At 44.1% G+C, this 25,445-nt stretch overlaps 1 protein-coding gene across 2 annotated transcripts in view; it reads right to left on the reverse strand.

Moving 5' to 3' along the window:
* Positions 1-427: 427 nt before the first annotated feature.
* Positions 428-25,445, reverse strand: part of ADARB2 (adenosine deaminase RNA specific B2 (inactive)) — a 132,271-nt gene continuing 107,253 nt past the window's right edge. The window contains exons 6-9 of one of the 2 annotated variants that reach the window (XM_066628650.1): positions 24,065-24,233; positions 11,919-12,100; positions 3,271-3,449; positions 428-604 (exon numbers count right to left, since the gene is read on the reverse strand). In XM_066628650.1, the coding sequence (XP_066484747.1) occupies positions 428-604; positions 3,271-3,449; positions 11,919-12,100; positions 24,065-24,233 (707 nt within the window). Of the gene's footprint in view, positions 605-3,255; positions 3,450-11,918; positions 12,101-24,064; positions 24,234-25,445 lie in introns of both variants that reach the window. The other variant, XM_066628649.1, reaches the window with a different exon arrangement.

The raw sequence follows: 25,445 nt of genomic DNA on the forward strand, positions 1-25,445 counted from the left end.
AATCTCTCCTTCTTCAATGATAATTATTGCACTAATGATGAAGGGAAACACGACATTATTATTATCATTTTTAGCCAAAAGCAGGACCTGCTGTTGCCTGAAATGCAGGTGCCACTTGGATAAGTACAGCGATCTATAATGTGCTACAAACAAGGAACAAACAGTGAAGGTCATTTTTGTAACCTGGGCTTGTACATCCTTGAGAAGGGGAAGGTATGTAAAAGCAGTTTCCTAAAGTCAAGTTCAGTGCATTAATTGGAATACATCTTATATGCCACGTATTTTCCAGTACAGGATTGCAAATTGAGATGCTTCTCCCGGAGGTAAGTCTCAGACTGCTTTTCGTCATACCCTCAGCTCCTGTGGAGCTCTGGTCCCTCTCTCCAGTCAGCTGGAATAGGATCACGTTGCAGAGGTGCTAAGTGGTTCACACAGTTAGTAGGAACTGATCTTGCTCAGGGGGCTTTTTCACCCAGGTGCCCAGGCCCGCTTTCTGAAACGCTTTATAGAGCTGCTGCTTGACGGACTGGTACGTGTGCGCCACCAGTTTGGCCTCGCTGTACACTGATGGTGCTTCTCCATGGCTTGGTATCCGTGTGCTCAGCTGTAAGGTAGAAGTGGGGGAAGGAAGGGAAAGAAAAACCAACAACCCCAAAGGCAATTAAATGGAGCAGAAATAGCAACAGGCTTTTTGGCAGCTGTAAATATAACCGTTGCATCTACATTTCATAAGCTACAAACAAACTGTCCATAAGCTTGATGTGTTTTCTTCTGGTTTATGGAAAAGAAGAGAAACTTGATAAGATATTGTTTCCATCATGCAGGCTTCATGCCATCCCAACAGAAGCACTGCCCTCACTTAGGCTTAGTGCCAACCCAAAAGAAGCACTGTTCTCACTTTAAGAGGAAATTTGGAAGGCAAAAATATACAGTATGCACCTGTTCAAGGGAAGTCAAGGGGCTGTGTCAATAAGTTATACAACCTATCTTGCTTTCCTCATTGGAGAGACTTTTCAGGAGCATACTAAAGCTAATGGTGGATTTTCTGAATGGTGGTCATTCTCCAGCCATTTGTGTTAGTACTGCCTAGAGCAGGAAGCAAACTGAAAATCTTGCAGATTTGGAATAAGTGGTATTGATTTTTCTCCCTGAAATATTTAGATATTGATTCTCAAAGGTGGATTCTCACAACAATTTACAAACATTTTCCCCATATTTGGGGGGAGGGCAAAGAGCACATAACAAATGTTTGACAAACCCCCAAATCATATTCCTGACTCACTGAAGTGAAAACTTCCACAATGTGAAATTTATTTTACTTATTAGTAGGATTTATACCCTGCCTTTCTACCCCACTAAGGACACTCAAGGCAGCTGATGAAATCTAGTGATGACCTATTTAAAAGCCAACAGTCTTTCCAAATAGAGGAACCTGACTTAGTTATAAATATGTGTAGCACTGAGCTGTCATATACTTCAGAGCCAATGGGGTGCAGTAGTGAGCATGTTGGACTTTGACTAGGAAACCTGTGTGCAAATGCCCCCCTAGTTATGAAACTCATTTGATGGCCATGAACCAGTTAGTTTCTTTCAGTTTAACCTAACTCACATAATTGCTTTGAGGATAAAAGGGGAGGAGGGGATCACAACCAGGTGTTGCCCTCAACCCCTTGGAGGAAGGATGGGATAAAAATGCAATTAGATAGTTTCTCCAAGGGAAACAGATTACCCCACCTCTGCAAACAGATGACCAAGGTGATTGCTAACAGTTTTACAGAATACAAAAAGTCTCCCTACTACTAGATAGGTTTTTTGAACAGATGGAACTGTTTGTGTGGTGTATGATTGCACCTGCGGTTCCTCGTTCAACATGCATTGAGGCAAACCTCGACTATGCACCCTTGCTGGGTCAGGCAGCAAGTCTATTAATACACTGGGTTCCTCCCCCCCGCCCCACTTGAAAGCAAAATGAAATCTTTGACTTCCGCATTTCTAGGTACGCCTCTTGAAAGTTGAGCTTCAAAACCCATATTCTAATCCTTTGTGCAAATAAAACTTAGAGATAAATGGAATGAGTTTATAACACCCTTACTGCTGACTGTGGAACTGGTTTGCTGTTATGCAGAATTTCAGCTACTTTGGTGCAGAATTTGGATTATGTTTGACCCAAATTATGTAGGTTCCTGACCATGTAAAGACATAACACTAGTTCTCTCTTATCTCATTTCTACTGCTGGGATTAGTGTTGCTAATAATGTGTTCTTTACTGGGTGTTTTTTAACATTTGGTATGCATTCATGATTTCATATTGCCTTTAATTTGTTTTGAAAATAACCTTGGAGATTTTTAAATTGAAAGGCAGGTTCTAAATATTTTAATAAGTAAATAAGTCTTCATGATAGTCATTAAATAAAATGGATATGCTAGGTTTTGGGAAATTGGATATGAGGAGTACAAGGTCCCATGATTTTTGGAGAGTCCTGGCAAACTGATGTTCAGAGAGAAGAAACCTCCTTCCCCTTAAATCAGTTACAATAAGAGATATTGTGAAGCAGACATGGTCTAGGCCAGTAACGGAACCTCCGGAATTAGCCCAGTACATACAGCTGAGAGGTTTTCTTGATGAGTGGGAGAATGGCAAGTGAATGCACTAAAACACGCCATTCTCCCAGAACTGCCTGCCAGAAGCTGTCTTAAGAGACAAAGACACATATCTGCAATCCAATAATCGCCCTGGGCACACGCATGCCTGGGAAGAAAGCATTTTTTGTCTTGCAGGAGAATTAAATAAATTACCTCCTTCCTGACCTGCCAAAGACTCAGTGCAACCCAGCCAAGAGTGAGTCTTTGACATTTTGGGAAGTAATCAAAAGTCTGGGGAATGCAGGAGCAGAGCAGTGAAAGCCTAGTCCAGTACTTGCAAGCGAGCAAACTGCCAGTCTCCCAGGGTTGCTTCTCACAATAATTTCTTGTACTGGAGAACATGTCTAGGTACAAAAGACATGCTGATTGTGTCAAACAGGAACGGCACGGGGGTTTATTCGCTTCCCTTCCTTTCTCTGATGCTGCTTGTGTGTGCTTGGGAGGAAAAGCTGCGATTAATACATATATGTGCCATACTTCTTTTGATGCAATCTGTGCGTTTTGTACCTCCGCATGTACATTGGAGTACAAAACGTATTATTATGAGCAATCAAATCTGTTTGCTCATTCAGGGTGGCGTGAAGAAGAACGCATTAGGTTCCTTTTCTCCACTGCAGGGGTCCTTACCTTTCCATAAAGCTTTGCCCATCGAGTGTAAAACATGTGCTTGCAGAGCCGCGAAGAGCTCCCACAGTTCCTCTTTCCTGTCGTTGCGTTAATCACCTCGAGGTCTGCAGTGCCCACTATCCAATTCACACTGAAACCAGGTGATTTTCCTGGCTGCCGCATCTCGGCGTTACTCACTCCTGTTGAGTGGGAAACAGACAGCACCAAACCATTAAGACCAATAGCCCCCACCTTGAGCTTGGCAAACAAAAAGTGGAGCTTGATATTGTTGGGAAGGGGACTCTATTGCCGCACATACATACATTCTTGGGTGAGGATCTGCTCTGGACTGCTGCATTTTTGGTATGGCCCACCTATTTTTGTCAATTCTGTTCGGTAGTGCCTGATCCTGAGATGAAGGGAACCATATTCCCTGGGGTACTCTTGCTGTCACCATTCCTCCATCGCATCCTTTTCTTCTTTAGCCCCAATTTAAGGCCCAAGTGCATGTGGTAGTGGCTGATTTGTGTTTGCCCTAGTCCTATGCAAAGTAGAAGATTGGTGTGTGTGATTTTAAGTAAAAAAAGGGAGTGTAGTGGAGGGTTCAGAACTCTTTCCTTATTTTGCTACTTCTTCCTTGCCCCATTGCAGACCATTTCTGATAGTGAAAGTGAGCCCATCTGGAAGAAGACCGAACAGCAGTGGATAAAGGTGGGAAGCATGTTTTGCGATCCTTGTCCTCCTTGTGGTTCAAAGCACACAATCAAGCCTTGGCTTGGAACATGATTAGGGCATGCCTGTATTTAGGGGCAAGAGTCCGCTGCCACCATGTGCTATTAAACCAGTTAACTTGTGTGTTTTAGACAGGATTTGAAGCCAGGCTTAAGAGGAAATCCACTGAGTGTTAATCATGGTCATCTCTGAGAGACCTGGGAATAAACAAGCATTATAATCTCTGTTCTATATGGAACTATAAGGAGTCAGGGATGTCTGATTTTAATTAATTGATTGAGGGTGCAATCCAAACTGTGAAAGTCCCTTGCGCCCGCCTCCAGGTGTTGCAAAAGTGCCGTAAGGCACTTTTGTGCCATTTCATGAGTTGAGAAGCCGAATCTGGACCTGCTGTACTGCTGGACAGGTGAGTTTTCACTAGTCGAATCACACCGGCACTGGGGTCTGGGGAGGATGCAATGGGGGTGTTCTGGGACAGAGGAGAGTGGGTGGTGGGTGGGTCTGTGGGCAGAGCGGGCCCAGGAGGGGGGTGGTGCCAGGATCCAGCACGTATCCTAACCCCCTCCTGGGTTGCCTGACCTTACATTGGGCTGCTCAGATCTGCACCACCTCTTTAGGTGGGTGAGATGCGAGTAGCCCCATTTGGATTGCTGCCACATTACCTGGAGTAAGGGGAATCAAATCCCCTTGCTGTGGGTTGCACCCCAACCCTGCATTGGATGGACCGCAGGCCTGCCTACCTGCCTGCTTGTTCCAATGCAGGTTAGGATTGGGCTGTGCTAATATTTAAACCACCCTTCAATAGCATTTCTGGAGGTGTTCCCATATCACAGACATGGAATGAAACATTTGCATAAATTTAAACAAAATAGTGCAATGCAGCAATGGAAACAAAACAAAACCCCAGCAGAGAACAGTTATAGAGCATTTAAAAGGCCTGGGAGAACATGCAGGTCTTCACCTAGTGCTGAAAAGTCAACGTTGTACACTCTGTGCCTAAGTACAGGTCAGGTTCCAGGGGTCTGTAAGTCGGAATGTACTTAAGCTGAAACATCCAGTTCTTGCCAGACTAAGGGCACAATCCTAACCAGGTCTACTCAGAAGTAAGACCTATTTTGTTCAATGGGGCTTACTCTCAGGAAAGTGTGGTTAGGATTGCAACCTGACATGATTGTGCCTGTGCAAAAGCACCACTGAAGGATGTATTGCACAGAAGTGCCAAGTCAACCATTGATAACTCTAATGTCTAATTCTGGGAGCCAGCGTATCTGATTAGAGCCATGTGGAAATGCTTCTGAAAAACACACTGATTACACAGGCCAACACACATTTTGCTTCCTTAAACGTTACACCAATTCCTGGGTATATTTGGGGTGCCGATTCCAAAAATGGCATCCATTTTGCCCTATCACATCTAGTTTTGGAGATACGGCATAGCCTCTTTAGTGAATGGTTCAAGCAGCTTCCTCACGAGGAAGCCTACACCATGGCTTCCTCACGAGGAAGCTAATCGAAGCGTTCACTAAAGAGGCTATACTATATCTCCAAAACTAGATGTGATAGGGCAAAATGGATACCATTTTTGGAATCGGCACCCCAAATTCATATCAAACCACCATAAAGTTTGGGAAAAACTTTTCTGACCCTCAGTTTTGTAGGCCTGTGTTATAGGAGGCTTGTTAAAGATACATGACATTTCTGAGCTTCCTGTCATAGGTAACATTTGACTGCCTGGCTAAGTGGTCCCATCTGAAACTACTGTATACAGATGACTTTGGGTGAAAATGTAATTGAGTTATCATCTCACAAGAGGTTTGTAATCGCATTTATGTCACGTTAGTAGCAGCGTCAATTCTTTCACCAAGATAACTGATGAGTTTGTAGCTTTAGAAAAAAACAATTCTGGAAATATAGAATGTGGTTGTCCCCTGCTGCACCAGTGGTGCTATTCAGCTGCTTCTGATCTGGCTGCAAGCAGATCTGAATGTGTGACTTGACACTAACGCGCCAGCCTCTGACAAGCTATCGCCCAAAAGCTTAGTGGAGTGAGTGCCAAAATATGTCAGCACATGCTCAGATAAGGCCTGCTTGGGATAAAGCCGCAGGTCACAGAACAAACACAGATGCAGCAAAGCTAATGACCAGAGGAAAGCGAAACGCTCAGTCAAATTAAGAGGGCTTTGCATACGTGCAGTGTCATTGAACCCTGAAGACAAAAGCAAATTGCAGGCTATCCCCGGACACTGACTACCAACAGACTACCATTGCTGAGGCAGAAGGAACAAAACCCATGGATAGAGGTTTCACAGGTGAAAATCCTGAAGAAACTATCATAATAAGAACAACCTCAGAACATTTTCACATCTTGACAGTAAAAATGGTTTTGAGCCTCTCTCTCATACTCCAGGTGCCAGGTACAACAGTGGTCATAAATGGAGGACCCATAGGTGAGTGGCACCTAAGTTGCATGTAGAAGATTCAGTTTCAATTCCCAGCACCTCCAGCATGAAGGGATCTCAGGTAGCAGGAATGGAAAAGTTTTCTGCCTGAGAGACTGGAGAGCTGTTGCCAAGTCAGAGTAGACCACACAGGGCTAGCTGGAGCAGTGGTCTGCCTGGACAGCTTCCTATATCAGTATAGGATAGAAAGTTGATTGGAAATTAAATGTACATACTTGCCAGTGTAGGTTCCATATGTGCATTACATACTTAAGGAAAGCAAAATTTGAGTTTTGTTCATCTGGGGCTGCGCTCTTCGCAGATCGTAAGAAGAAGAACCTGCTGGATCAGATCAGTTGGCCATGGTGGCCAACTGATGTCTCTAGGAAGCCCTCAAGCACTGTTGCTTCCCAACAGTCTTCTTGTTCGGTCCTCTGCCTTCTCCCTGTAATGTTTAGGCACACTAATCCATGATGCGATACCATGACAATGTACATCTGCCTGCCCCTGCTGATGGCAGCCAGTGATGTGGAGAGGAGGCAGAAAGACATGTAGACAATGATGTCATTGTTATGTCACAGCATGGATAAGTGTGCTTGGATGTTCCAAGAAGAAATGGGACCATTTTGCTTTGGGCCACAATTTTCAGTGTCAGCCCTGTTTGGTGCAGTGTGGAGTTCCACCCCAGGTCTCACAGGTGAAAAATCCTCTTATTGTGCAGACTGTTCCATTTGGAAGAGACATGATGATCGCTGACATCATCAGTTACTTGACACCCTCCCTCTCACTCAGCAGATTTTTGTGTCATTTAGTTTTGTTCTTCCCTGGTACTGATGTGCTTCAGCATATCACTGAACGGGGAATAGGTTTAAATCTGTTCTTAAGTAAATTTTATGATCCGAGGCTCTAGTCTGGTTTTAGCGCTTATAAAGTGCTTTAAGGTCCTTGAATGAGAGATAATATACATACACAAATGCCAAGTCTAATGCAAAGATTGTTATGTTGGATAATGATTGCTTCCAACTATACGGTCTTTCCGGTCAGCCAAAGGTATGTTTAATGGTGCTTAATGGTGCAAGCAGCTTTTAAAAGAGGAACTCCACTAGGCCTTTGTCATCAAATAAGCCAGCGCAATGGTCCAGTTCATATCCTCAGGAAGCTCCATATACGAAGGCAGCTCTCCCAAAACTGGGCAGTTTTAGCCTTGCCAACTCAGGGATTTTTCCACTCAAAGTTAAAATCAACTGAATCATATGGGGAGGCACAAGAATAACTTGCTATGTGATGCAACTGCCACAAGATTGAGTTTCAAGTGGTCACCTACCAGTTGGCTATGTGAACTGGGACACGTTATTTTTAGTGATATTTCTATCTCACCCTTCCTCAAAGAACATAAAGATAGCACAAAACAATCTTGTGAGGTGGACAAGCTGAGAGACAGTGTGGTCCAGGGTTACCAATGAGTCTCAGGACCATGTGAAAACATGAACAGAAGTCTCTCTGCTCCTCGCTGAATACTCTAACCATGACACTACTCTGGCTCTCAAGCCACTATATAGCAATGACCTTAACAGCCCAATCCTATCTTCTGCCATGCTATAGCATGTAGCCACACCAACAGAGTGTGCCCTACATGCTGTGGTGGTGGTGGGAGGATGATTGGAAGGCCAAACAAGTAAACTTTTTTACTTACCACTAGGTAGGGCTTCTGGCCACCTATGGGTCTCCTTGGACCCATGCCAGAAGGGGTGGGCTAGAAAATCAGGAATGAGATACAACGTGTATTTTTGCTGCCAAGATCTACCCTTCCAGCCCTCTTCCCGCCCCTCCCCTCCCCTTCCCTTCTCCAGAATGCCTCCTAGCATCTTGCTTCCTATCCCCACTGCCACTAACACCAGCACAGCCTCTGGGAACCATTGTTACATAAGAACAGCCCCACTGGATCAGGCCATAGGCCCATCTAGTCCAGCTTCCTGTATCTCACAGCGGCCCACCAAATGCCGCAGGGAGCACACCAGATAACAAGAGACCTGCATCCTGGTGCCCTCCCTTGCATCTGACATAGCCCATTTCTAAAATCAGGAGGTTGCACATACACATCATGGCTTGTAACCTGTAATGGATTTTTCCTCCAGAAACTTGTCCAATCCCCTTTTAAAGGCATCCAGGCAGGAAGTTCCACAGACTGATCACACGCGGAGTAAAGAAATGTGAGAGTGTAAAGAGCATCTCTCTATCCACTTTATCCTTCCCATGCATAATTTTGTATGTCTCAATCATGTTCCTCCTCAGGGGTCTCTTTTCTAGGCTGAAGAAGCCCAAATGCCGTAGCCTTTCTTCATAAGGAAGGTGCCCCAGCCCGGCAATCATCTTAGTCGCTCTCTTTTGCATCTTTTCCATTTCCACTATGCCCTTTTTGAGATGTGGCGACCAGAACTGGACACAATACTCCAGGTGTGGCCTTACCATCGATTTGTACAACAGCATTATAATATTAGCCGTTTTGTTCTCAATACCTTTTCTAATGATCCCAAGCATAGAATTGGCCTTCTTTACTGCCGCTGCACGTTGGGTCGATACTTTCATCGACCTGTTCACCACCAGCCCAAGATCTCTCTCCTGATCTGTCACAGACAGCTCAGAACCCATTAGCCTATATGTGAAGTTTTGATTTTTTTGCCCCAATGTGCATGACTTTACACTTACTTACATTGAAATGCATCTGCCATTTTGCTGGCCATTCTGCCAGTTTGGAGAGATCCTTCTGGAGCTCCTCACAGTCACGTCTGGTCTTCACCACTTGGAAAAGTTTGGTGTCATCTGCAAACTTTGCCACCTCACTGCTCACCCCAGTCTCCAGGTCATTTATGAAGAGGTTGAAAAGCACCGGTCCCAGGACAGATCCTTGGGGCACACCACTTTTCACCTCTCTCCATTGTGAACATTGCCCATTGACACCCACTCTCTGTTTCCTGGTCTTCAACCAGGTCTCAATCCAGGAGAGAACCTGCCCTCTAATTCCCTGACTGTGAAGTTTTTTCAGTAGCCTTTGGTGAGGGATGGTGTCGAACGCCTTCTGAAAGTCCAGCTATATAATGTCCATGGGTTCTCCCGCATCCACATGCCTGTTGACCTTGTCCAATTGTTGTGAGTGCCACATCTCTGGCCATTTAAACCAGCAGCCCAGAAGAATGCAATGGCATCCTGGCTTTTTATGGCAATGCAAAAGTCCTTGAGCTGTCAGAGAACGGGTTCTGGCCCAGTGCAAGGCCTAGGTAGGATTTAACCATAAGTTACATATGTTTAAAAACAAGGAGGTTTCAGCCATTTCAGGCAGTTAAGGTCTTCTGGAATCATGGACACCATTAGGTTATGTATGACAGCTGATAAATTTATGGAAGACCTCTCACAAGATGCCAAGTGTGGCAAAATCCTTTTTCATTTCAGTGGTCTACTGAAGGCAATGGTAAGAAGAGGCAACAATGAGGATGGATTTGGGCCAATGGTTTTCTGACCACTGAATTCCATCAGAAGGAATGATTGTTGGTGATATGTAGGTGCACTGGCTCAAGCCCGAAGCAATCCATTAAGGGACTAGAGCAGGGGTCGGCAACCTTAAACATTCAAAGAGCCATTTGGACCCGTTTTCCGGAGAAAAGAAAACCTCGGGAGCCGCAAAACCCTTTTGACATCTAAAATGAAGATAACACTGCATATATAGTTTTTTTTTTTACCTTTATGATCTGCTGCAAGCTCCCCTTCCTGTGCTAACCAGACAATATACTTATTGTCAAGATAGATATATCTTGACTGAGGGCCCAATCCTATCTAACTTTCCAGCACTGATGCAGCCCAGATGTAAGGAAACAAATGTTCCCATACCTTGAGGAGGCCTCTGTGACTGACTCCCCACTACAAGATGCAGTGCATGCCCCATTAGAATGGCTGCACCGACACTGGAAAACTGGATAGGATTGGGCCCTGAGATGGCACTCTGAGGCACACACAGGGTGACCAGATGTCATAACAATAAAAGAGTCACCCTAAAATGTAGGATATTGAAGAAAAATGTAGGACCACAAAATAAAAGCTTAAAACACTCATCTATATTGATTATATATTGATCAATATATAGATTATATATTTATTATATATTGTATTATTGATCTCATGTGCCTAATTTAAAACTGTATTACATATCATTTATTAATTACAAGAGGGGATGTGTTGCCTGCTCACAGAAAAAAGCAGGACATTTAAGTTCTTTTCCAGGACATGGGGCTAAAAAATAGGACATGTCCTGGAAAAAGAGGACCTCTGGTCACCCTGGGCACAAACTGGGACGGTGCATGCTAAGACAGCACCCTTGAATTTAGCACTCTTCATTTCCCCCAGGTCAACCCCCATCTTTCTTGCTCCTGAAAAAGCACCTCTTTCTAAGGCTCCCACAGCCCCATCTCTGCCCTCCTGCTCCCCATGGCACCCCAGAAAAGCAAGGTAAAGATGGAGTTACACAGGCAGCCCTTCCACAGCCTCCCTCTTCCCCTCCGACCCACCCTTGCAAAGTCAACACTCCCCCCCTCTCCCACTGCTCTGCCTCACCTATTGCCCTACAAGACAAAAGTGAGGTCATCCCCATTGCCTCACTGTGCCAAGCCCCACCCCATAGCTGTGTGCACAGGAGATGCCCACAAGGGGACTGCAGGTGCCTTCTGCCCTCTCCTGGGAGCTGCCCCTGCCTTCCTGCACCCAGGCAGCCCTGCCTGGGCTCACCATATACACGTCATATGAATGTATACACGTCCCCATGTATACATTTGAATGTATACACGTCCCCATGCCTGGCTGCTGTCAGCCACACTCACCATATACACGTCAGAGAGCGCACAGCGCATTACAGGAGCAGGCGAAGCCCCAGCACATCATCTTCCCAGGCAGGAGCAGCCAAGCCCCCCTTTCCCTCCCCTGCAGTACAAAACAATCTCCCGCTCCCCCCAAGGGGAAAGCAGCAGCAGCCCGTCCTGCACAAAACAATCTCCCCCTCCGCCCAAGGGGAAAGCAGCCACTGCCCATCCTGCCCCTTTAAATCCCAGCCTGCAGGAGCCAGAGCAGCAGCCGCCCATCCTGCCCCTTTAAATCCCAGCCTGCAGGAGCCAGAGCAGATGGGTGAAAGAGCCGCATGCGGCTCTAAAAACACAGGTTGCCGATCCCAGGACTAGAGCCTTTCTAGACTTGCGCATTAGTATTTTATTGGTGGATATTCTTGGGACCAGAATTCTTGCTGGGAAGGACATTTACCCCAATCAGGAATGGAGGCAGGGTTTGGCATTTCAGTTTTGTGTTACAGAAGACAGCAGCATCAGTAGTACCAAAGAAAAAGGGGCAGGAATCAAGTGCTATAAGCGGTGAGAGTCACTTCCTATGGTTTCTTGTAGAAGCCCAGCAGTGTGAGCAAGGGGAAAGGAGACCATTTCTGTTTCCAAGCAAGTGTGTGCTTACCACTGAGGAGCAGCTGATTCCGCCGGTATGAGGCTGGCAGTTGACCAACATCTTCTAATCTATGGCTCATTACCCGTGAAAGGTGACCAGTGTGTGAGAGGCTTCCCACAACAACACTATGCAAATACACAGGCTCAATGAAGTGGCTAAGGAGAGCCCCTTGCAACCCGAGGACATTCCATCTGGAAAAGAAAGTCATCAGTGAGAAGCCATTCAGCAAGGCAGGAAAAGGACAAAGAAGTAACTTTGGGAGGACAAAGCATGAGATGAAGCAATTTGGGGTTCTCCCCTCCCAATAATTTTTTAACTTCAGAAACAAATATTTGGAACCTTGAGCAAATGCCACGGAATCTTACACTATTTAAGGGAGAAGGATTCCTTTAGGGACAGCAAACACAGAGGGGTTTTCAAGCACCTGGCAGACCACAATATGCAGCTGACACTTAACACAGTTTGGTGGATCTCCAGCTGCACAGGTTTGGGACAGCTGCCCAGCTCTGACAGTAGCCTAGTGGCTAAGAAACTGAACTATGAGTCAGGAACACCCCAGTTAAAATTAAAGCTGAGGGGGAAAGCTTTGGGTGGGATGACCAATTCAAAATTTACAGGTTTAAACAATTTGGGTCCAGAGGAGCCTAAAGAATATAATTTTCTATATGTGCCTCCTTGTGTATTGACATTTTCAAGTGAGGTCCTGCTCCAGATGCCTTCCTTCTCTGAGATTTTTTTGTCAGAACCTTTTGTGTGATGGCACCCTGCTTGTGGAATTCGAATTTGATGGCACCCTGCTTTCCTCTTTGAAGCCCACAGGGCTAGCTCCCTACCGGTCTTGAGGAAGGAAGTTAAGACTTTCCTATTGCGTTAGGCTTTTGGGGAGTATGCATAAATGAAACAATATTTATTATTTCCCTTTCAAATAACTTAATATGTAATGCTTTATTTTATCCCATTTGTACACAGTAGTCCATACGAAGAACATTGTGTGGCATTTAGTGGTCCATAAAAGGCCAAATACTGATGACATTTTAGAGTTCTACAGAAAAAGGTTAGAGAGATTTTGCTATTTAAGGCAACATCCAGTGGTTGCCATGCTAAAAAAAATGCATTTAAAGTGAAAATCTGTACCAGCAGGAAGCATTATGTAGCTAATTTCTTACAACATTGTTCTTTTCATTAATTAACATTTCTCAACCGTTAGTGCAATAATTGCGGTGCCTCCATGCTGCATGTCTCTTTCCATGATTAATAAGGAGCCATTATACTTCCCTTTCCTGAAGCAGTCAATTAACACAAAATACTTTCCATTAATTACCGAATGTTTAAAACCAGCATGCCGTACCTGGAGAGCAATCTGCTCACGGAACCTGTGACAAAAATTGCTTTCAGAAGTTCTTTTTAAATTTTATTCCAAACAGAAAAAAAGCAAACCACAGGCAATTTAGTTGGCTATATTAATTTGCCTCCAAAGCAAGGTCTGCAAACGAGAAACATCTTTTAATCTCATGGAAGACAAGGCAGCCATCTGGCTGCGGAGGATTTCAGTGAGACCGTCCCTCTCTAAATGCAGATCATTAAAGTAATGTGTTCATCCTACATAAAACTCAAATGGAAGATAAAAGGTAATATTTATATACAAACAATTTAGTCCCACCGTTTAAACAGTTGTTGGTTTTATGAAATGTTTGCTTTAGCCTATCAGATTTGCATAACTTCATGAAGGAGGGGAACAGGGGTTCATGTGGTCACTTCTTCCAGAAATATGGATTGGCTTTATTCCCACATCTTATTATAATGGGGAAAAAATCCAAGAACAAAAGCACAGGAAACAGAGCAAAAATTCTGTGAATGTAAAGCAATCTGAGAATTATTTACCAACAGAGCAAAAGCGCTTGAACGCAATTGATGGTATATCCAAAAAAAGTGAATTCTGATCAGTAAGCACCATGGAGATCACTGAGTAGGTATTCACCACTTGCCTGTTTTAGTGATTTCAACAGAGCTTAGGCAGGTTTCATTTTCTTTGGATACAACTTCAATATTTTGTTTTGGGGTAGGGTAGGAATATGCACACAATATCTGTAGTATTTTGGGCACTGACCTGAAAAAAGTCGGGCACTGACTTGAAAATATCGGCCTTATTAAGTAACTTTAAAGGAAGAAGAAAAGCGACTGTACAGAAAAATGTTTATATGTCATTGGTATTCCATTAGTCTTAAGAAAAGCCCTCCTGGATAAGGCAAAAGAGCCATGTTGTCTGGCATCCTGATTTCGATGGTGGCCAGGGAACCCACAAGCAGGGCATGAAGATGGCAGAAACCCCCATCAGGGCATGAGGATGGCAGCCCTTCTCCCTTGCTAGAACCCAGAACCGGTTATTCAGAGCTCCCATGAAAGGATGGGGTCAGCGTTGGTGGGGACAGGTACTGCCTCTACCAGTGGAGACTCAGTTTCTTTACCATGTCCATTGCATAGCTGTTTTTAGCAGAACTGCTCTGAAGCTCATGTGGAGCACCACTGCTGGGAATAGCAGTAAATTATATATGACATTGGATTGAAATTCAGTATAGGTTTAAAACCCCAATTAATAAACAGGTAGTCAAATCCTATCCCCCCACCATGCCATAGTAAGCAGCTGCACCAATGGAGGCTGTGCTGTATAATCTGGAGGTGGGATGACAAGAAGGAAAAACAGTGGTAAGTAGGCCTTCTGGGTAGGCGTAGGCTTTCTGGCAGCCTTTGGGTCTTGGACCCACACCAGCTATGGATCTTGCATAAGTTCAAGGACAACCAGGGCATTCTGGGGTGGGGTTATGGAGAAAGGACCTGGCATGCATGCCTGCCACCAGATCTACCACATCCCTATCCTGACACACCCCTGGTTCCTCACTCAGAATGTCCTGCTCGTCCCCCTCCCTTCCCCGCCCACAGCCCACTCCTGCTGCCAACTTATTAACACCCACAGAGCATCCAGTCAGTTACGATGGTGTGTAGAGTCACCAGCTGTTTCTACCAATGGCTCTGTCGCGCACAACAGCATTTCTGCTATTGCTGGGTCTTTTGCATCAGCACTAATGAAGAAGGCCTATAGGACTGGGCTGTAAGACTAAGGGCAGAGTCCTAGCCAGGTCTACTCAGAAGTAAGTCCTATTTTGTTCAATAGGGCTTACTCTCAGGAAAGTGTGGTTAGGATTGCAGCCTAGGACGTTTTAATGTTTGAAATCTAGGGTTCCTGCAGACTGTGTATCTGCAGCATAGATTAGTTTGCTATAAATCCCATGGAAGCCAAGTGTTGGATCAGTTTCACCTGTGCCAGGGCAGCTGCCATTTGATCCATTTTATCCTGGAAGTAGGTTGCCTTTGCCCTCTGATAGTGCAGAGGTGCTCAAACTTTCAACTTTAGGGATGCTGGACCTTTAACAAGTGTATAGAAGAGAGAATTTCAGCAGGTGCAGCTTGTCATCTGTGGGATGACAAGTTGCACCTGCTGCAATTCTCTCTTCTATACACTTGTTAAAGGTCCAGCATCCCTAAAGTTGAAAGTTTGAGCACCCCTGTGATAGTGTATCCCGGGAGCCACTGGTCCTAAAGTTGAAGTGATAGTATTCGGTAGGTGAAGTGGAAGCCCTCCCTGACCTCCCCTTGGCTGATTTACTGTATTCATCTTGAGTGACTGGCCTGACAGGGCTGTGCCTCAACTTAGCACTCACCTACTTGACAGCTGCTGAGAATCAATGGGGCAGCTTCTTACGTTTCATGAGCTTTTTGGTGCCTCATACTTACCGTACAGTAGTATGTGTGGTATTTATCCTCCTCAGAAACAAAAATATCAATGGCGATCTTAATTTCGGAAGAGGGGGGTATGTCTGCCCAAGAACGCAGCTGTGATTCTACTGCTGTTTCCACAGGCAGCATTTCGAAATTAACTTTATTATGCAGAGTAAATGCACTGTTACTTTCCAAGCTCTCAATATATCAAAGTGACTTGTCTTGGTAAGAAGACATATGATGGATTGTTTTACGGGTTTTTTTTTTCCTAATTGCACACGGTTTTAAAAATGCCCCTTTCAAGGACATGTTCCCTTCTCAGATAACTTATCATTTTAAATAACTTTTGTCATAAAGGAAAAATGGACTTCTGTGCACACAGGTAACTGGACTCACAATCTAGTTTACCTGCACTTATTGGATTTAAGCCAATTTAGGGCCCAATCCTATCCAATTTCCCAGCGCCAGTGCAGCTGTGCTGAGGGGCATGCACTGTGTCCTTGGTAGGGAGGCTGTCACAGAGGACTCCTCAATGTATGGGAACATTTGTCCCCTTAACTTGGGGCTAAATCACGGCAGCTCCAGTGCTGGAAAGTTTGACAGGATTGGGCCCTCAGTCCCATTGCATTCAGTGGGCTGAACTGGTAAAAAAATTAAATTTCTTAGGTTTTAATTCAATCACATTGTTGACTGGGCTGCTATGCATGGATTTTGCTTTAGATTTTAAAAAACACATTCTCTTCCTCAGCAACAAAAACCGGCCATATTGCTGATTCTGAAGTGTCTCCATGTTTTTAACATGGGGAGGGAAAGAACAGGTGCTTAGGGCTTAAAAGAGAAAGGTCTCTCTCTTTGCTTACTGCTATTGCCTCAGGGATTCTTTTTTATTGCAGAAGATGGAAAATCCTTCCTTTGGTTTTCAGTTTAGATAATCCCTTTAGAAATATATGAGGTTCCCATCTGTCAATAACTGAAAGGCCAGAAACGAAACAGAAAAAATTTGGGAAGGGCAAGTCTTCTGTTCAGTAGGTGACACAAAACCATTCTCATGCATTTAGTGCTCACTCATGAATTTGCTACAGAATTGGCTCGGATACTGGAAAAACGGGGTGTTTGCTTCAGGAACAGGCCTAGGTGCTGAAAGGTTATCTTTTAAGTAAGTGGTTCCCAAAAGTAGAGTGGTCACTCACCCTTCTTTCATGGCAGCCTCTTCTTCCTGGTTCTCCCAGGACCTGCCATCATGGATTGCACAAGATTTTGCATTATCCAAGGTGGTAGTGCCCAGGAGAGCTGGGAAGAAGCCATCAGGAATGTCCCACAGCGCCCCTGTGAGTTCACTATAGCCCCTTCAGGTGGTTTGGGAACCACTGTTTTAAGTGGACCCTCCCTCATCATATGGCAGCCTTGAACAACAGAGGGGCTGCCGATGTAGTCACATCACTGGAGCAAGGGGGACAGTCCCAGAGATCTCCTCCAGGTAAGGGGACATTTGATCCCTTATCCAGGGGTAAGCCCTTGCTGCCATGTTGGGTTTACTTAGACCTGTGCCAGCAATTTAGCTGGCAGATATCTAAGTGGACTCTGGAAGACAGATCAAGGCTGGGAAGGGTGATAGAATACAGGCAGCACTACTACTACTACTATTACTACTTCTTTTTGGTAATCTTCAGCCTCTGTTTCCAGTAAGAAGTGGTCAATAAAACCCAAGATTTATCCTGAGCAACAATGAATCCAAGACATCCAAACTCCTGAGCATCCTGGACTACACAAAGCACAGAAATAAGCAAAGTCTGTATGGAAGCAGGGCCTGGGCAAGTCCAAGTGCATAGTCCATAAGCCTTCCCTGTTTACTGTGTTGGAAGATCATGCCGACGATGATTAAAGCTTTCTCCTACATTTTCACGCAATGGGGATTGTTATTCATGGTAGTCTCTATTCTTCAGGACACCTGCTGCTTTTCTAGTTATACGACAATTCAGCTATTATTGGTTTTGAAAGTGGAACTACTGCATTAAGTTTTGATCTGTATTTTAGCAGTAGGTGGTTCATCTTTTGATATCTTGTAGTGAAAGATGGAGGGCAAATTCTGATTGATGCAGAACGGGGTTAAGTGAGAGAGAGGAGATCACAAATTGACTTGGATCATGTACACAGCCTGCCTTTAGTTGGGGAGCTGGCTGAGTTAATTGATTTCCACTTCCATTAATATGAAATATGAAGTGGCTTCTTGTCTAAGTTGTTCCCTAGCCAACAGATGTGTTTGACACTTGAGCACTAAGGACCAAATTACGGCGTGTGTTAAGCTTGTTATTAAGAGAGACTTCTAGTTTTGAGGTTCTCTCTTTTTGTTCACAAAAAGTCACACTGGGACAACTGCTTATTGAATGTTAACACTTTCCCCCCGTATGGTTTTTCTATTGAAAATTACTCTCCCAAAAAAGATTATTTCCTGCAAATACCCATGGGGAAGGGAGAGAAGAATGATTTTCAGTGAGGAAATGGCACAGGCAGAAGTGTTAGGCCCCAACACAAGGCCTTGCACTGCTGGAACTACAGCACAAGGTCCTTTACAGCTGCTGCAAAAGGTGACATGCCCTTTTGCACAGCTGGGCCTCTTTTGCAAAGGGTGAGTGGCTATTGCTGTGCACCAGTGACCTCGCAATGATCCCTGATGCCAGTAAGTCAGTGCAGAGGGGGAAAGAAAGGCAGGTGTGCACAGAATGGGGCAGTGGAGGAATGGGGTAGAGACTGGGGCAGGGAGAAGGTCAATCAAGGCCAGGAAGCGGGCAGTATTTGTGGCAGCAGTGCTGCCTATATCCTACCACCCTTCCCAGCCTTGATCTATCTTCCTGTGTCCACTTGGACTTGTGCCAGCTAAATTACTGGCACAGGTCTAAGTAAACCCAGCATGGCAGCAAGGGTTTACCCCCAGGTAAGGGAACAAATGTTTCCTGAAGGAGCTCTGGTGGTGTGGCTGCATCGGCAGGGGGTGGATTTTGGTAGGATTGGGTTGTTGGTCATCTCTGCAATTACACTCTGCATTAGGGGCTGCCTAGATCTATTTTTTGCAGGGCGGAAAAGGACAGGTCTCATTTTAGGATAATGATCTTAATATAATGCACAGTATGGCTTTAAAAGAGTTGTAAACACAATAGTATTTTTTAGCTTTCTCTAGTGGCTTTTCTCTAACATGCAGCTCATTTCGGTTGTATTCTGTAAAGTGGCTCTGAAGTATTTTAATGCTTTTCAGGACTTTTAACAGCAAAAAGAATGGAGACTTGCAGTAAGTGAGTGTGGACAGTCTGAAACCCAGCGCTACACAAGTTTACTAATAGCTCAAGAGAACACCTCTCTGTATGAAAGGTGGTCCTGAATGCTAACAGAGAATTTACTTGTGATGAAATCTTCAGCACACTCCAAAACTGCTGAATGCTTCGAATGATAATCAAATGGAGGAAACGGCTTTTTTTCCTTACAAATACCTTGTGAGCAAGGAAATACGATAACAGCTGTTGGATAAATTATTAACTGTGCATTATTCTCTTGACTCCAGTAATTCTTTCCAGTATATCAGAAAACTGCTACTCTGGTTTTCTTTCCCTTTGAAAGGCATGCAAAATAGGTGGTTTTCAAGCGACGATGACCGGGGCTCTCAACATCAAATTTTTCCTCTAAATCGTTTAAAGCCCCTAAAGGGGAATTGACTCCAAGGAGAATTTTGTCAAAAAAATCTTACGAGTATTTGTGCAAACACAAGCTCATTTGAACATTAACTTCCAGTCAAAGCAAAGCTAGTCAATGCATGAATTTACAAAGGGTATCTTGGAAGGGAGCCATCTTTCCATTGGCATTTAAAAGATTTGCCTAAAATCTACCACTAAACATCTTGTAAGTGCTCATGATATTTGGGAGTTCCTATGGATCTGCAGGACTGGGTTGGTTTCATCTGGATACAGTAGTCTCCATTCAACTGTTTGCTAACTTTAGGATAGATATTCATTATTATGGAAGCATTTCTGTTATCCCATCCTTGTAGGATAAGCAGTGGTGGAACTAAGGGGTGGGGGTTAGAGGAGTACATTGCTCTGGGTACCATGTCTTGAGGGGGCCTCAAAGACACCCCTCATGATGTTAATGGGGGATATTAAACATTTGGGGGGTGTTAAAAATTTTTGTGCCCCTAGGTACCAGATACCTTAGCTAAACCACTGATGGTAAGAGCAGCATAACAATGGATGTCCTTCTTCTTGGCTATGAGGAATGAGGGGAAATGGATTTCTTTGGCATGGAGGACCATATGTCAGTCACAATGCTTCCAGCATTTGCATGAAGACCAATCGAAGTACAACAAAAGAGAGGAACAGGGAAAACACCTCACTCCGAAATCTAGAAGGGATAGCGGAAACATCCCTTTCCAAATGGACTGTGCCAATAGCCTTTGGTCCTTATTCTTATGCCTGTTCCTGACACCCAGTGCCACCTATCATTTAAACAATTTTAATCTAAAAGTCCTTCAAATCAGAGTGCGAAGAATTGTCACGGCACAGAGAAATTAAGCAATCAAGATATTAGGAAAGCATAAGCAAACTTCACTAGAGATCTTCTCTAGTTGTTGCTCATCTTTTTCTCTGAGTAGGAACAACAATAGCCCTTTCCTTCCTTTATGATGCAAGGGATACATTTCCCAGCTAACCTTAGTAGCAGGAGAACTTCGACCTCCCCAGATAATCCCAGCACATTTCTGGTGGATCCTTGAGCTAGTCTGGTCTCACGCTGTAGAGGGCTTGACAGGTTAAAACCAGCACTTTGAATTGCACGCAGAAAGGCACAGGAAGCCAGTGAAGCTTTCAAAAGTTGCAACAACTCTTTTAAGATGGGTCACACATTACACTTGCCACAGGGACATCCCAACAGTGAATTCTTGTTCTCCCTAAAATGTGTTGCAATACTCACCACGTAACACAGTATGTGCCTGTCGAGAGTTTGCTCACCCCCCCACTGAAAGCACCCAAAGACATGAAGTGGGAGCAAGTAATTTCACAAGATGAGTATGCTGTGTCTAGAGACAATACAGTAGGGTAGGAATGCTCACAGGGGCGCTTTTTTTGTTCCATTCCTCTAGCAGGTGTAAGGTGTAATCAGCGATTAGAATGTTTTGACTATCCAAACAGAGCTTTTGCTTTTGATCTGCTGGAAGCCTAGAACATGACAACACATTGCATTATTTTACCATTGTGGAGGTGTGTCAGGAATCTTGAAATATTCCAGAGTGATTAAGTGGTGGATAAAGGCAGATTTGTTTGGTGAAAAGCAGTCCTGGATACTCTATACTGCAATTGACTTTCCCATCAATATTAAATATTATCCTGGTTTCTGAGTTTATATTTAATTTACTCTCTATTGACATTCAGAAAACCACAGAGGCAGCAACATTTTGGCTTGGAAGCTCTAATTTGTTATTCTATTCGGTTTGAGATTTGATTTTGAAACCTTGCTCTTTACTATCACAGTGAAACTAGTGGTGGAGATATCTCCCTTATCTCTTTATGGCAATGTACGGCAACAGGAGAAGAGTGGGTGAATCCACATGAGTTTGAGACTATTTCATTGTCTATGTGCCAGTTTATTTCAATGCATTGCACTTTATTATTCCTATAACTGTTCAACCACAGAAAAACTCATCATGATTGAATAACACTATAGACTTCAAACAAGCCATCTAGGGAAAGGAAGAGCAAAAATAACATTGTTCTGCCGGAGACATCAAACCATCAGATTTTTTTTTTCTTCATAAAGTATTATGTTTCTCTTGAGGCTCTTATGTGCATGCATTACATTCTATCCTTTTTTGTGCAAGAATTATACACGTGAAAATATATATTGAGAACTATACACATACATAGTGTATAGTTTTGTGCAAGAACTATACACATGAGCATATATATTGGTCCATCCTGATCAGTAACATGTATATTGACTGGCAGAGGCTTTCCAGAGCTGCAGAGGGGAGTGTTTCCTCAGCTTAGCCCTACCTGCAGATTTTAAGAACTGAAGCTGGGATCTTTTGCATGCAAAGCACTGAGCGATGGTCCTTCTATATAAATGAGGTAACTCCCTTATCCTCTTATAAGGAGTGTCAAACCCTATCATTAAATATTAGCTGAGATTATTCAGTGGACATCCAAGAGAGCCTCCAGAATGATGGTTTTCAAACTCTGTACCAGGGAATGCTGAAATTTTTTAAGAAACTATGTTAATTAGAAGATCAGTGATGGTGGACAAGGCTTCCTGAGCAAAGTTTGGCCAATGACTGATCTCAGTGGCATAGCTAAGGGGGTGCAGGGGATGCAGGGGATCAGCTGCACCGGGCATCAAGCTTTAGGGGGGCAACAAGCTGAGCTTCACACTAGTGACCAAAATTGTGAAAATCTTGGTATGTATGAATAATACCATCATGTTATATATAATTGGAAAGATAATTTAATGCAGAGTGCAATGAAACAAACTGCACTAGAATATCAGTATTCTAACAAAAGTTATGACCAATTAACCAGAAAATGAAAACACAACTGTCTTGTGGAATAAAAAGTGGATTTGCTTCACTCCAAACCGACCTATGAGACTGATTGTTCTGAGTGCCAATAAGATGTTATTATGATACAGCATGGAACCAATAACTTTTTACTTATTTCCTTAATTAAATTTGATTTTAGCATGCATGAGGGGGGGCTACAAAATCTTCTTTGACCCCAGGTAGCAGATAGATGCCTTAGCTATGCCACTGGGAGAGGCAGCAGACCAAGTAGGTGATGAGCAACTGGGGGGAGGAGGTGGGTTCCTCCCAATTTTCACTTTTTAAAAAGCCCAAGTGTGACGTCACTTCCGGTTGTGACATCACTTCTGGGGCAACATTTTGAGCTTGGCACTGGGCTACACGATCATTCGCTGACTGATCTTCTTTTACAAGGCACAGCCACAGGGGGTGCTCTAGAGCAGTGTTTCTCAAACTGTGGGTTGGGACCCACTAGGTGGGTTGCGAGCCCATTTCAGGTGGGTCCCCATTCATTTCAATATTTTATTTTTAATATATTAGACTGCTATGTGACTGCATTTAGGGAAATGTGACACCTCTGTACTTTTAACAAGTTACTGTCTATATATTTTTAACAATGATAGTCACTGCAGGGTAAGTGTGTGTAGGATTCCAGCCTAGGGTTGTTAAAAATTTTCCTGCTTGATGATGTCACTTCTGGCCATGACATCACTTCCGGTGGGTCCTGACAGATTCTCATTCTAAAATGTGGGTCCCGACACTGAAAGCTTGAGAACCACTGCTCTAGAGCACTCTCAGTTTGTACAAGAATAATGTACAGAGGAATGTACCCAGTACTCTGAAGTGACTGCATCCTAAAACATTCGTTGTAATCCTATACATGTACAATCCTGTACAATCCTATACATCCTCTGTCATGTCGTGAGAATGGATGATGGCCGGATCCCAAAGGATCTCCTCTATGGAGAACTCGTGCAAGGAAAGCGCCCTGCAGGTAGACCACTGCTGCAATACAAGGACATCTGCAAGAGGGATCTGAAGGCCTTAGGGATGGACCTCAACAAGTGGGAAACCCTGGCCTCTGAGCGGTCCGCTTGGAGGCAGGCTGTGCAGCATGGCCTTTCCCAGTTTGAAGAGACACTTTGCCAGCAGTCTGAGGCAAAGAGGCAAAGAAGGAAGGCCCATAGCCAGGGAGACAGACCAGGGACAGACTGCACTTGCTCCCGGTGTGGAAGGGATTGTCACTCCCGGATTGGCCTTTTCAGCCGCACTAGACGCTGTGCCAGAACCACCTTTCAGAGCGCGATACCATAGTCTTTCGAGACTGAAGGTTGCCAATACAAATCCTATACAATTGTCCAGTGGTTCTGCAGCAGATACATACTGGTTCTTCAGCAGGTAAGTCATTGAGAAAGGCTTACAAGAAGGCAGGAAGTTTGAAAACCACCATTCTAGAATACTGAGGCAAAAGGCAGTTACCCAAGAACAAATCCAAGCTAGCAAATGCCTCAAAAGCATGATGGTTTCCGTCTGATGACTCAGTGCATATATGAGAACTCTGATGGGGATATGGGGTTTTCCACAAGCACCGTTTTTTGAAGCATCAGGGTTTGCTCTGTGGCCCAGAACACACAAAGTGTTTCCCAGCACTAAAGTCAGTGGTCACATCAATGCACATGCAAGTCTTTAATGGTGGAGATGGTACGGCAAGCTCTACAGTTTCTCAAAGAATCACATTCTTTTGCTACTCAGAAACATAGTCATTTGCGATATCAATGACATTTCCATGCTCATGGCTTCCTCTTTTACATTTTACATGTAATGTTACCTGGCAATTTTGTCTGTGCAAGACATTGTGACTAGCTGTTCCCCCAAAAGGATGCCATCCCACGTTTGGACCGCACTGTGACATCGGGCTGGGATGGTGCCTTCCCCAGATTCAATCTTCGTTCGAAGATGGCCCCGGTATTTTCTTACTATGTGCTTACTGCTGTTCACTGGGTTAAAAAAAGGAGAAGAAGAAGAATTGGCACTGAAGACAGCAAATAAATGTTTTAACACAGTGGTTCCCAAACTGTGGGTCAGGACCCACCAGTGGGTTGCGACCCAATTTTTGGTGGGTTGCAAAAAAGCTAATAATGTATCAGGCCCTATAGAAACCAAAACAGAGCAGCACATGCATGCTTACCCACAAATAGGTAATGTGTCTGATCCACTTTGAAGGACAGGTTGAGGGGAATACAATACCACCAGAATGGTCCTGATCCGATGAATACAGCTCCCCAAAACACTAGAGAAGGAAGTCCCCCCCTCTAAGCTGACAAGGAAAACTGTACTGAACTCTATGGAAAGGAAAACTGAACCACACATGTGTGTTTACTTGTGAGTAGGCAAATGTGCCTGGAAGGCACATTGAAGGCCAGGTGAAGGGGAACACAAGGCAACCTGAATCATCCTGATCTGATGCATGTGGAGCTCAACAAATGTTCTAAAAGCCCCAATAGTAAAAAGGATAAAAACAGAGGCTTGAGCAGCTGGTAAAGTGAAACTTTTTTTTAATCTCATAAAGCTAGGCGGTTCCCAAAAGAGTGCCATTTTTTAAAAGTAGGTCCCGGTGCTAAAAAGTTTGGGAATGCTTATTTTAACATTTATCTCCTAACAGTGACATACAAAACTAGCTGTGCAGGGCAGCTTGAACAATGTCTTCTTTCCTTCCTTTCCCCATATATTGTCTCAAATTAGGACAGTGGTTCCCAAACTTCTTAGCCCCAAGACCCATTTTTTAAAATGACACTCTATTGGGATCCACCTAACTTTAGGAGACTAAAAAAAAAAAAGTTTTGCCTTATCAGCCACTCAAGCCTCTATTTTTATCCTTTAACTATGGGAGGGCGGGTTAGGGTTAAAGGAACAGGTATTTTACTGTATCTGGTCACCCTAGTGGAAGCAACCTCTAGCTTGCAGCTTCAGTTGTTAACACGCAATCACAAGTTTGTTCACATTCTATAGATGGTCATCCTAGTCAGGTCTGGAAGACTGTTTTTGAAGAAGACATTTCCTATTTGGGCCTTGTTCGTACGGCAGAAATAAATGCCCAAAATATTGCAAGTCAGTGGGCTGCTTGTATGTTCCCCAGTCACAGTTGTGTGACCCACTTGACCTTTTTCAAACATGCAGGATACGCAATGGTGTATTCTAGGGCTGTTAGA

The sequence above is a fragment of the Tiliqua scincoides genome, chromosome 5 (assembly GCF_035046505.1).
Source record: "Tiliqua scincoides isolate rTilSci1 chromosome 5, rTilSci1.hap2, whole genome shotgun sequence".
Taxonomy (NCBI): Eukaryota; Metazoa; Chordata; class Lepidosauria; order Squamata; family Scincidae; genus Tiliqua; species Tiliqua scincoides.